Genomic DNA, 13,687 nt, shown 5'->3' on the forward strand with positions numbered 1-13,687 from the left:
ATGATTCCTTATTTATAAAACGTGAATAAAATCGATTACTCATCACTGAGGGTGCCAATCACTAGAGACATCACAGAGGATTTTGTGACCCAATCCTTTGATTCTCTGGACTCAGGATGTCATTTGATACAGACTTCAGTGAGAAAATTGCCAGGGAAAGGAAATCAGAAAGCTGTCAGTTTGGAAAAGAAGGTAGACATGGCAGTTGTATTGAGCAACTGACCAGGGAATGAGAAGATCAAGCCTCACATGCACAAAGATCAGGCCAAGGGCTTTGTGCCTATGTTTTTGTTGAGATATCTAGGAAATGCCAAGAAAAAATGGTCCTTCTGATCTGGAGAATATTTCCACTTATAAGGGCCCTGAAGAGTCTAGTGGGAAGGCTTGGAGTGAGGTATGGTGGGCATGCTTTCTCCCCCCTCCTACTTGAAGGACAAGAGGAAGAGGAATTTTCAGTCATTCATGTGGCTTCAGAGGTCAGATAGAAGACCAAGGAAGGGGGCATTTAGTTCCTAATTAGAATACAGTAGTCATAGAAAGGAGGCAGCCATACACACATCTGGAGTAAGTCATTCCAGGCAGAAGTGATAGCAAGTGTGAGGCTCTGAGATGGGAATGAACCTGGATGTTGGAGGGACAAAAAGATAACAGGTGTGGAAGGGAAAAAGCTATAGAATGAGTCAGAGGCCACCTCACTTAAGGCCTTGTAGGTCTTGGCAATGTGCTGATTCCATTTTGGCTTCAGTGGGAAGCCATTTAGCTGGAAGTAGTGGGAGGGTGAAGGGTTAGGCAGAAGCATACCCTCATCTGGCCTATACTTCAGGAATACCACTGAACTGGAGATGGACTGGAGCCAGCCGTCATTCAAATAAGATATCGTGGCTTGGACTCAGGCTGTAGCCAAATAGTTGGTAAGAAGCAGTCAGATATAGGAGGTAGAGCCCAAAGGATTACTTTTGGCTTAGATGTGGTCACATGGGAAGAGAGCAAAGTTTGGCTTGAACAACAGGTTGAATGATAATACCACTTGCCAAGCTAGGGAGTGTGTAGAGAGTGCAATTTAATGTAGGTAGAAGAGAAGCGATAGTTCTTGGTAGTACATAGAACTAAAATGTCTATGGGACAGCCAGTGGAGATGTCAATTAGGCAGGTATTTGTGGAGAATTGGCATGCTATCAGGGCTGGAAAAATGTAGATTTGGGAACTGTCAGCAAATAACATTATTTAAAGCCATGAAATGGATGAGATCACCCTGGGAAAGAGTGCAGAGAAGTAAGCCTTGGGACACCCCCAACATTGAAAGGTCCAGTTCAAAGAAATGAGATGGTAGTAGGGGCCTGGGAGGTGGGGGGAAACCCAGGGAAGGGTAGAGTTCAGAGCAAACATATTCAAGTAGTGTTAAGTGTGTAAAGGACGTTCTTAAGAAGGAGGAAGAAAACACTTATGTTGCATGCTGCTGAGAAGTAGAATGAGGTGAGGACAGGAATTTGTCCTTTGGCTTTAGGAAAATGCAGGTCCCTAGAGACCCTGATCAGAACTGTTTCTGATGAATGATGGAGAGATAGATGCGTGGGTGGAGTAGGTGCAGGGACAAACAGCGAGGCACATACAGAAAGAGTGAGTATAAGCATGCATCTGAGGAGCTGAGAAACGAATTGCAGATAGCTGTAGGAGGTGGCAATAGGGCGAGATGGTATCTCATCATGGTTTTGATTTGCATTTTCCTAATAATGAGTGATGTTGGGCATCTTTTCACATGTCTGCTACCCATCTGGATGTCTTTTTGTAAAGTGTCTAGTCATGTCTTCTGCCAAATTCTTAACTGGGTTATTTGTTTTTTGGGTGTTGAGTTTGATTTTTAAAAATTTTAAAATATTAAAAAAATAACACTTACATTATTTTTCCAATGCTCCAAACTAAGTGGTTTAGAGATGGTTACTTGTGTCACTTAGGGCCCAGTGGGAGCTGGGGTCCTGACAGAGGGAAACTGACCCAGAGCCCATCTCTGAACTGCTTTGCCCCACAATCACATGGAAGAAAAACCATGATTATGTTTTTTTTTTTAATTTTTTTTATTTATTTATGATAGTCACACAGAGAGAGAGAGAGAGAGAGAGAGAGAGAGAGAGAGGCAGAGGGAGAAGCAGGCTCCATGCACCGGGAGCCCGACGTGGGATTCGATCCCCGGTCTCCAGGATCGCGCCCTGGGCCAAAGGCAGGCGCCAAACCGCTGCGCCACCCAGGGATCCCCCATGATTATGTTTTAAAGAAGTAAGTTTTAGATTTTGCTTAATATGCACCATGGATCCAATAACCCTTAGCATTTCTTTTAATAGACACCTGTGCTCTCATCAGACAAAGAATTCACCAGGGCAACTTGCACTGACTCAGAGCAGAGCCCCAGTTTGGATCAAGAATATAGCCAAAGGGAGAATGCCTCCCTAGATGCAGGGGAAAGCCCGGCTCCTGGGCCAGAGTCTTTCCAAAGAGCCACTGGGGAGGTACAATGGGACCAAGACCTAGAGAGATTCTGGGCCACTTCCTCGATGCATCCTCAGGATTCCCACCCTCACTTATGCAGACTGCAGCAAGAAATGGATGCATCAAATTTGGCCACCTCTTTGGAAAAGGATATAAGGGAAAACTGTTATTCAGTTTGTGATATCAGGAGACTTGAAAGGTAAGAATCACCACTTTTGCAGATACTTTGTAAATAGCATTTCATTGCTAGAAATTATAATCAAGCAGTTAATAATGGTGTTCAGATGCTTACTGGGTCCAGCACTATTCTAGGCATTTGGCAGAGGTGGGAGGGGTGGGGCAGAAAAAAGAGAAGCATAGGTCTGGAGCTGTTGCAACCACAGTGAGCTTTTGGAAAACTAACCTCACTCGGTGGTCCTCCTGTACCCTTGGAACCTACAGATAGCAGGTGTTAGGTGTTTCTCCCAGCATACAAACCTTTGTGCTACATCCTGCATGCCCTTATTTTTAGTTTTTTAAAGATTGGTTTATTTATTTTAGACAGCAAGTGAGAGAGTGCAGAGGAAGGAGGGGTAGAGGAAGAGGGAGAGAGAAAATCTTCAAGCAGACTCCCTCCTGAGCTCGGTCCCATGACTCTGAGATCAGGGCCTGAGCCGAAATCAAGGTTGGAATTAATTGACCCAGCCACCTAGGCCCCCCACCCCACCTCCTGCATGGCCTTTTAAAGCATTGTGATAAGAAAGAAGTTCCCTTGTATACATCACCCTCTTTATTGCTAATATAATACTTGATAATTGACACCAGTTTTTTTTTTTTTTTATGATAGTCACAGAGAGAGAGAGAGAGAGAGAGAGAGGCAGAGACACAGGCAGAGGGAGCAGCAGGCTCCATGCACCGGGAGCCTGACGTGGGACTCGATCCCGGGTCTCCAGGATCGCACCCTGGGCCAAAGGCAGGCGCCAAACCGCTGCGCCACCCAGGGATTCCTTGACACCAGTTTTAAAAAAAAAAAAAATCTGTCTTTATCTTTAAAGACCGGACTGAAACATTCATTTTAATAGACATTTTTAACTTAGCCTTCATTTTGTGCCTCACCCCCAAGTATTTGCAGTCTTCCATCCTGTTCTGATGGAAAATATTCTGGGTGATTCAGTTTGACAGTATTTATCACATATACTAAGGTGCACAGGAACCTGTTAGGAACAGAGAGAGGTTTCAAATACCTAGAAAGGGGTGAGATACTGCCTCAAGGCACGTGCTAGCTGGATGCATGGGCACAAAGCAGGCAAATGATAAGGAAGGGTGGCTTGTGTTTGACACTGGATATGCCCACTGCTATGAAATGGCTCTTTTTTGTTGGTCATCCTAGAAGGCTGACTAGGGCAGATCTATAGGGCCTGGTAGGTGACATGAAGAATGAAGCAGCCCATTTCATGCAATCAGGCAAGGTGAGATCTGTGACTAATAGGAGCCAGGCACATGTTCTCCAAAAATGTTCAGGGGGCTCCTGCGTGGCTCAGTCGGTTGAGTGTTCGACTCTTGATTTCGGCTCAGGTCATGATCTTGAGGGTAAGATCCAGCCCCACATTCGGCCCCCCACTCAGGGTAGTCTGCTTAAGGTTCTCTCTCTCCCTCTGACCTCTCACCCCTTCAAAATAAATGAATAAATAAAAGCATTCAGGTACAATTTTTATAAGAATGCCATACCAACCAAACAAAAACTAACTAGTCTGCAAAGTAAAACAGAGTGGGCAAGCACATTCATCAGTGGTATTCATTTTCATTGTCTGAAAATGCATAAATACACATGTATTTATCATTTCTTACAATTGTATTCTAAGCAGGAATTGATGTACTTGGTCACACGATAAAGGAAAGAACCTCCAGAGGTTTACCCGAGGACAACTATTAGTGTGATCTTATAGGAAACATTTATGTTTTCCTACTCGATTTCCTTATAGGAATGAGGCTACTCTCTTGGAATTTTAAAGGTTTAACTGCCAGAGAGTACAGGATGATGGACAGAAACCCTGAGCATTGGATTATTGGATTTTAGAGTTACTCTGGGTTTAGCTACAAGCCTGGAGTTTGACTTGCCATGTACTTTTAAACTAATATAGTTAGCAGTTATTAATGTTTTTTTTTTTTTTACTAATTTTAGTTTTGTTGCTGTTTCATTCATGAAGTCACAGAATCAATACAAAAATGATCTGATCAGACTTCATACTCCCTGCTGAAAACTATCCCTGAAGCAGGGGACCTGCTTTTGATTGAATACCTCCAGGGATGCAGAACTTGCTACCTATAAAAGTGGCTCATTTTATCATCATGTATTTGTTGACTAGAAAGTGCTTATATTAGGGTGAAATCTGCCTTTTTTCTATCTTCTACTTATAAGTGTATGCCTATTTTCTCCTATCTTTTGTCATTATTTTTGCAAGAAATATCATATTATTTTTTTTGATCAAATTAAATTTGGCTTTAGTGTTCCTACTTGAAACGGTATACCTGATGTCCAAAACATACCATCTTCGGAGGAAGTTCTCCTCTCCTGGAGTTATACAAGAATCTTGAGGGCTTTTCCAGAGCATTCTGGTGGAGCTTCTGATATTCAGTTAGTCATGCTTGTTACCAAGGCCAATGGTGGTCCATGGAGCCATAAAGAGGCAGCCTTACTGTTTCTCTGTCCTGGCTCCCTCCATGGCCAAAACCTCCCCCTTGTACTTGACCTCCCTGTGGTGCTCCTGGTAATGACAGCCACTCTGCCTCCTCACAATTCCTGGCTGCATTTTTACCATGTTTTTTTCCCCTGCTCAGGAACTTTTCTTTCCTTCCAAAGGAAGGACTGAAACCATGTTAGCTTCTTCTCTAACAGGACATTATTAACTTGCTCTAGATGCATACATAGTGACCATCCCCTACAAGAAGAAAGCATGTCACATGCCCCACAGTCCCTGAACATAGTCCCCCAGTTCCTGGTAGGATTGTGGCTCTTTGCAGACTCCTCTTACAAGTGTATGCACCTCAGTTCTGAGGTGGCTGTTCCAGGCAAATACCTCTTCCTTTCTGGCACCTGTGAGTCAAGTTGTCTTTCTGCAGTTTGGAACCAAAAGAGCACAGACTTCATGAGCATATAGCTGGTTTCAGCTTTAACATGTACTAAGATGTACTAAGTATGCGGGGAGTGTTGACTCCTCTGAGCCTGAGGCTTCTTTTTTATTATTTATTTATTTTTTATTGGTGTTCAATTTTGCCAACATATAGAATAACACCCAGTGCTCATCCTGTCAAGTGCCCACCTCAGTGCCCGTCACCCAGTCACCCCCACCCCCCACCCTCCTCCCCTTCCACCACCCCTAGTTCGTTTCCCAGAGTTAGGAGTCTTTCATGTTCTGTCTCCCTTTCTGGTATTTCCCACTCATTTTTTCTCCTTTCCCCTTTATTCTCTTTCACTATAGCTTCTTTTTTATAAAATAATAAATTTATTTTTTATTGGTGTTCAATTTTGCCAACATACAGAATAACACCCAGTGCTCATCCTGTCAAGTGCCCACCTCAGTGCCCGTCACCCAGTCACCCCCACCCCCCGCCCACCTCCCCTTCCACCACCCCTAGTTCGTTTCCCAGAGTTAGGAGTCTTTCATGTTCTGTCTCCCTTTCTGGTATTTCCCACTCATTTTTTCTCCTTTCCCCTTTATTCTCTTTCACTATAGCTTCTTTTTTATAAAATAATAAATTTATTTTTTATTGGTGTTCAATTTGCCAACATACAGAATAACACCCAGTGGTCATCCTGTCAAGTGCCCCCTCAGTGCCCGCCACCCATTCACACCCACCGCCCCCCCCCCGCCCTCCTCCCCTTCCACCACCCCTAGTTCGTTTCCCAGAGTTAGGAGTCTTCATGTTCTGTCTCCCTTTCTGATATTTCCTACCCATTTCTTCTCCCTTCCCTTCAATTCCCTTTCACTATTATTTATATTCCCCAAATGAATGAGAACGTATAATGTTTGTCCTTCTCCAATTGACTTACTTCACTCAGCATAATACCCTCCAGTTCCATCCACATCAAAGCAAATGGTGGGTATTTGTGTTTCTAATGGCTGAGTAATATCCCATTGTATACATAAACCACATCTTCTTTATCCATTCATCTTTCGATGGACACGGAGGCTCCTTCCACAGTTTGGCTATTGTGGACATTCCTGCCAGAAACATCGGGGTGCAGGTGTCCTGGCGTTTCACTGCATCTGTATCTTTGGGGTAAATCCCCAGCAGTGCAATTGCTGGGTCGTAGGGCAGGTCTAATATTAACTCTTTGAGGAACCTCCACACAGTTTTCCAGAGTGGCTGCACCAGTTCACATTCCCTTTTCTCTGCATCCTCTCCAACATTTTGTTGTGCCCAAGATTGAGAATCCGAGAAACCACCAAGGAGCCGACACCGATGCAAACACACGAGGGTTTATTTACAAGCTCGAGCTTGGGTCCAAGTGCACCCGACACAGCGGAGCAGAGACTTGGACCCCTAGACTAAGAGGCGTAGCAGCTTTATAGGGGCCAGTGGCCCTTGGAATACGCAGAAAGTTGCACAGTCATGTCGGTCCACACGCAGGTGGCCGATTGAATTACACCTTACCCTATAGTATCCACTTGAGCTGGCCTATTATTTTGGTCAGAATCGCTGCGGGGTTTTGGCGGGCACAAAGCAGGGTTACATTGTTATGAGCCGATTTCCGATTAGGGTGTGCCCAGCGGTTGACTAGGGTGGGGCAGCGCCTTAAGCAATAAGCAGGTCTTGTGGGGGTTCTACAGGAGGTGGCGGGTGTAGCACAAAATGTAATCAGTCCTGCTCTGCTTGTCCAGGGGTAGGGGATTTTTGTTAAATTTCCTGGTTCCCACAATTTTTGGTTTCCTGCCTTGTTAATTTTCCCCATTCTCACTGGTGTGAGGTGGTATCTCATTGTGGTTTTGATTTGTATTTCCCTGATGGCAAGTGATGCAGAGCATAAGAATGAAACTAGACCACTCCCTTGCACCATACACAAAGATAAACTCAAAATGGATGAAAGATCTAAATGTGAGACAAGATTCCATCAAAATCCTAGAGGAGAACACAGGCAACACCCTTTTTGAACTTGGCCACAGTAACTTCTTGCAAGATACATACACGAAGGCAAAAGAAACAAAAGCAAAAATGAACTATTGGGACTTCATCAAAATAAGAAGCTTTTGCACAGCAAAAGAAACAGTCAACAAAACCCAAAGACAACCTACAGAATGGGAGAAGGTATTTGCAAATGATGTATCAGATAAAGGGCTAGTTTCCAAGATCTATAAAGAACTTATTAAACTCAACAGCAAAGAAACAAACAATCCAATCATGAAATGGGCAAAAGACAGGAACAGAAATCTCACAGAGGAAGACATAGACATGGCCAACACTATAGCTTCTTAAATATAAACAAAGACCAGGATGGTGCCACAGGACATTCTGCAGGTCAAAAGAAAGAACTCCTAACTCTGGGAAACGAAGTAGGGGTGGTGGAAGGGGAGGTGGGCAGGGGGTGGGGGTGACTGGGTGACGGGCACTGAGGGGGGCACTTGATGGGATGAGCACTGGGTGTTATTCTGTATGTTGGCAAATTGAACACCAATAAAAAATAAATTTATTATTAAAAATTATTTAAATAAATAGTTTGAGTTTCAGAGAAGAGAACAAACAAAAAAACAAAGAACACCTGCTGAGTCCTCTCAAGGCACCTGGCATGCCACAGGAACTTAACAAAAGTCAATTTCTTTCCCTTTCTTGAATTGTTTCTAGCTAAAGAATGAATCCCATCAACTGAAATTCCCAGTAAATTGCCAGAATTTACCATCTGCCAGGTGGCTCCTTCCTAGAGCCAGGTGGCTGCCAGCAAATCCAGAGTGTTCATGGAGGAGATGAGATTTTACTTTTCCTTCCTTGTTCTTTTCTTTTACAACTGTACAACTAGAGACTCCATCATGTCACAGTAGGTGCTTATAAAGCATGCTAATAAAGCAGTACAGTACATTTTCATGGAGGAGAGTTAGAATTGCCTGCTGCCGGAGGGAGGACTTGGCACTTGGCCAGAGTCGCATCTTAAGCAAGGTTTGTTTCTAAAGTTAGGGCATTGAGCAAAAATCACATGAAGTGAACATCACTTTGGAAGGTGTGATGTTCTTTGCTCCTCTGGTGTGGGAGGAGATTGCTTTTTCTTTGAGCCTCAAGTGAAGGGCCTTGCTGTCTGCCAAATACTTATCTTTATGTGCTGGACTCATAGGAATGAATGGGGATAGCAGATTTGAGGCTTTCACTTGTGTTCATTCCAGGGCTTATGCTCATAGATTGGAGAGCTGGTCATTGCAGGATGTATAAGGTTATTTCTCTCTCTCTCTCCCTCCTAGCACATATAGTTAAATTCATGTAATTAAAATGCAAGTATCATTTAGTGAAAGTGATGTTGTAAGTCTTCATGGTTGTTAAGTATGCAAAATGAAGCCAGTGTCCTTGAAATGAACCTAAAGTTACAGTACACTTTCCGGAAAGGGTGCTGTTTCTGGAATAGCAAAGAATGAGTAGGAGGCTATAGGTCAAACTCAATAGCAGCTGCCATACCTGCGGTGACATAAGCGTAGCTGGCCGAGGCATGAAGCTGCCAGGTGAGTGGCCTCTTGGTTAAATAGGAAGGCACAGGGAACCTCTGTGAGGTCAGAAGCATGCCTGAGGGAAGAGAGTGAGGCCTGTGCCTGGTCAAGAATGGCAGTAGTCCAAAAGCAGAGCTGGGGCAGACTGGGGCCTGGTGTTGACTGCAGCTGGCTTCTCTCTGCACACTTACAGGTTCCCAGGAGATGCCCCTAAGCCCTCTGCTCACTCCCTGCCAACCACACATGGTCAGGCACACTACTCCAATAACTCCTAAATACTGGGCTTCAGCTCAGGATTGTCATGCAAGCGTCAAACTCAGCAGTCCACTGGACTTATCTCCTTGATGTCTTAGAGACACTGCAAGGTCACCCTTGGGACCAGCAAGGCCCCTCCAGACACTCTGACACCTCAACCTCTTGCAAGAGCTTATCAGAAAGGTTGGAGGAGGTTGGTGGTGGGAGGTCAGGCACTGTCAGACATTGTAGTGGCCCAAGGCATGTGTTGTCACCTGCTTCTCCTCCAGCCAGAGGGAGGGAGGGAGGGAGTGTGAGAGGTAGTGGGCTGCTTGTGGAGGCAGGGGTGTGGGGGGTGTGGGGAGAGTGCCTGGGCAAGAGGCTGGATTTCCTGTTCTTTTTTTTTTTTTAAGATTTTATTTACTTATTCATGAGAGACACAGAGAAAGAGAGAGACAGAGACATAGGCAGAGGGAGAAGCAGGCTCCCCACTGGGAGCCCAATGCAGGACCCAGGATCACGATCTGAGCCAAAGGCAGAAGCTCAACCACTGAGCCACCCAGGCGTCCCTGATTTCTCTTTCCATGACAAAACTTCCACAGTGTTCCTTTCCATACTTATAAGGAGATGCATTTTCTACACAGTTTGGTCAAATGCTTTAAGATTTTAAACCAATTTTCTTCCAAAGTGCTTAGTGATTTTAAAATATTGCTTTCCTAAAGTGAGTATTCCTCTTAGAGTCCAGGTAGCATACAGTCTCCTTTTTATGCACATGAGTGTGCATCTATTTACATGAAATACACATTTACATATATCCTGTAGGTCTCATGCGCAGAAATAACATCTTTTTGATGGTGAAACTCAGGTTGGTGAAACTCCAGTTATACTGGGGAGGACTGACCCTCTGTGCATTTGGGGGCTTGTAGCTATTGAGAGGCATCAAAGCTGAGTTTACAAGAAAGGGACATCTCGGGGAAGGGGGAGGGAGGGGAGAGCAGAGGGTATGTAATAAAGCAACACATTGCTTTGGATGTGGGGAAGGAGGCTGATAAATGAGAATTCGTATGTTTGATGAAAAGCTAAATCTGCTTGCATTTCTTATAGATTTTCCTCCTCATCCTCTCTAACCGGGCTTTCAACAGATATTTTCTGACCACATTCTCTGCATGTTTGAAGAGCTGTACAAAGTGCTCTGCCATCTGTCTGGACTGCTTTTTCTAATCAGAGAGCATGTGGAGTGACCTTTGGGCAGTCCCTGGAATGTGTGTTCTTCCACTGTTGTGCCTGAATCTTCACAGTCAGACAATGTGCCTTTCTCATCGCTCATCCACTTCCTGTGTCACACGGGGACTAAATGTCACTCCAGCTGGCTGCCTCTCCAAATAGGCCCTTTCTCAGCACTACAAAAAGGACTTGATATTTGCACGAAGTGCTTTGAAGGTCACCTGCTTGTGTTGATCCCAGCCTCCTGCTTGGGCTCTTTCCCCTGACCCTTCTGTCGAAATGACAATCGTCATCATTATGATGATAGCCTCTCCCATTTACTGAGGACTCCTCCCGTACCAGGAGCCATGAACGTATGTACCAGAATTATGTGATCTAAGCAATTCTATAAATTTCTTGACCTTCCCATTTTTCAGATGAGCAAACTGAGGTCCCAGAGAAGTTAATAAACTTACCTGAGGTCTCCCTAACCCCCCATATGAAGAATCAGTCCTAGAACAGAGTCATAGCTCTGTTTTCGATGCCATGTCCTCTGGCAAGTCCTCCGTGGTCTCCTGGGCTCAGTCAGGAGCCCCCCTGCTCCCATAATGCTCTATGCTGCCTCTACCATAGCACTCTCTCCCTGGATTCTAACATTTGTTCACTGCTCACTCTTCCCACTAAATCAGGGGATCCTCAAAGACAGGGCCATGCCTTGTTTACTTTTCAGAGCAGTCTCTGGCAGGAGCTGTTTGGACACTGTCTGGCTCTCCTATGCTGTGTCATGATGAACATCCTGAAAGCAAGGAAAGTGGGGAGAGGAATTTCTTATCAATGCTGGAAGACACATGGGTTTCTGTTTTCTAGTCCTGAATTGGACACAGATGATGAGGAGAGAGACACGGGTCATCTACGTAAAGCCTCTTCTTCCACTGTGGAAAATGAAGCATATCTTACCATCAACTCTACATGGGAAGGCCAGCTACCCTGTGAAAAATGTTTGGAGGCAGATTCAGAGACCATTCCCTTGCCACAGTTCTGTTCTTGGAGTTTCCTCTCAGAGTCTTTGCCTGCAGAAGAAGTCTGTGATAGTGAGAGTGAATGGGAAGACCTAGAGGAGGCTGTGGACTTGGATAATGGTACCCTCAGGTGGCTGCCTCCTACTCTGGGTAGACTGAGGCTGTGCTGAATTCTTCTAGTGGGGCTCAGAGTTCACCTTGGCTGGGTGATGGTCCATGGGCATCATTCGTGTCCCTTATGCCCCCTCAGGAGGTCACACCTCATCATGGCACTTACAATAGCCCATGTTCCATGACAACAACGCTAAAAAGATCAGGTTATTGTCATTCCCATTTCATAGATGACACATTCGGGGCTTTTTCAGGGTCACACAGTGACTTTTCTAGGGTCACACACATCCCTGGCTCTCCCCCTCCTCAGACTGCATGTTCAGTGCTCTCCTCTGCTGCCACCAGCATGTGGCTGGGTGGACCTTCTCTCTTTTGGTGGGCTGCTTGTGAAGTGCTGATTCCTCTTTTGTGTGCTCCTGCCTGCCCTCTGGCTAAATATATTTCAGAGAAGAGCCTCAGAGAAGGGCCATGTAATGTGGCCCTTCTCAACAGCTGCTATGCCTCAACACAGTGAGCTTTTTCTTGATCAAGAAAGTCAATCTGTCAACAGAAGACGCCACCATAAGTTGACTCTGGGTCAGAGAGCTGGAGTCGGATGGTACTGAAGACAAGCGAAGAATAAGTATCATAGAAACTGTCAGACTAGGGGACACCTGGGTGGCTCAGTGGTTGAGCATCTGCCTTCGGCTCAGGGCATGATCCTGGGATCCTGGGATCCAGTCCCACATCGGGCTCCCCCCGGGGAACCTGCTTCTCCCTCTGCCTGTGTCTCTGCCTCCATGTGTCTCTCATGAATGAGTAAATAAAATCTTAAAAAAAAATAAACTGTCAGACTGGGAGCAGAGTGGGTTAAACTCTTGACAGCTTGGCAAACCACCCAAAATCCTGTTAAAGTATCTATAGCATATGTTGTTCCAGTCAGTTTATTTATTTTTTTTCCAGTCAGTTTAAAATGCTGAATGCTCAAGAAACTTCCATATAAACATATTTTCAAGGCACAAAGAAACTTACCAAGGCATTGGCTCATGAAGATTTGGGTGTGATCGAAGCAGTCTTGTTCACTTTCATACAATTGTGCCCTAGCTACATTTTTCCTGCAATGATTGACCTAGATTCTTAGATGCCCATGGCAGGCAAGCTGATGACGTGGGTGGATATTGGAAATTCAGATGTGACAGAAGGACTGGTTCTGATCTGAAATAGGAAGCAACACATTAACAGAGGGGAGGACCTGGAGGCTTTGAAGACCATGCCTGCCATCCATATGGAAGTTGGACACTGACAGCTTTGGGGATGATGAACAATGGATTCACAGGAGTGTGGAGCCAGCAGAGGGTGCCTTATATGTGGAGGGCAGTCCTTCTAGAGTGGGGTTCTCAGGGCTGGGAGCTAAAAGAAGATGGGGTGAGCAATGCTTTGAGGACCCAAGCAGCCAAGAGCCCCCAAATTTCAGTACTTATGAAATGTCCCAGGAGATCTGCAGTCCCCCTGGGGATCCAAGCCTTCCTCTGCCATTTGCTGCAGATCACCCAGTGACTTTGAAACCATCCAAGATTCAGCTGACTACCAAATGGGGATAGTGAAAGCCACCTCATACTGTCATTATAAGAGATGACAATGCATGTTAAGGGTTTAGCACACTGCTTGGTGAGTAGTAAGGACTCACAAAGTCTTAATTCACTTTAGTCCTAAGTCATAAAGGAGGGCATTATATCAATGAGATGATGCAGCCTTTATGAATGCATTCAGTCCTGTTTGGTTTTTCCCATGTAGACAAAGGAGCCAGGTAACCTTTTCAGACTTGTGCTCTAATGTGAGGGGTGAGGAGAGGTGGGGAGAAATACTAGTTCATGGCAAGGGTATCTGAATCTGGATGTACTGAAGAGCTCTCAGCTATGGACAATGGCTTGGAATGTAATTAGGCCTAGGCCTGCCATAGTCACTTACTCTACTGTGCTGAGAAGGCAGGCCTGC

General features: G+C 45.0%; 1 protein-coding gene across 1 annotated transcript in view; it reads left to right on the forward strand.

The window, feature by feature from the left end:
• The window catches only part of FRMPD2 (FERM and PDZ domain containing 2), a 102,647-nt gene extending 92,114 nt beyond the window's left edge, over nucleotides 1–10,533 (forward strand). The window contains 2 exon segments of the mRNA XM_072806408.1: nucleotides 2,337–2,680; nucleotides 10,485–10,533. Coding sequence (XP_072662509.1) covers nucleotides 2,337–2,680; nucleotides 10,485–10,533 — 393 coding nt within the window.
• Nucleotides 10,534–13,687: the final 3,154 nt, after the last annotated feature.

The sequence above is a fragment of the Canis lupus genome, chromosome 29 (assembly GCF_048164855.1).
Source record: "Canis lupus baileyi chromosome 29, mCanLup2.hap1, whole genome shotgun sequence".
Lineage (NCBI taxonomy): Eukaryota > Metazoa > Chordata > Mammalia > Carnivora > Canidae > Canis > Canis lupus.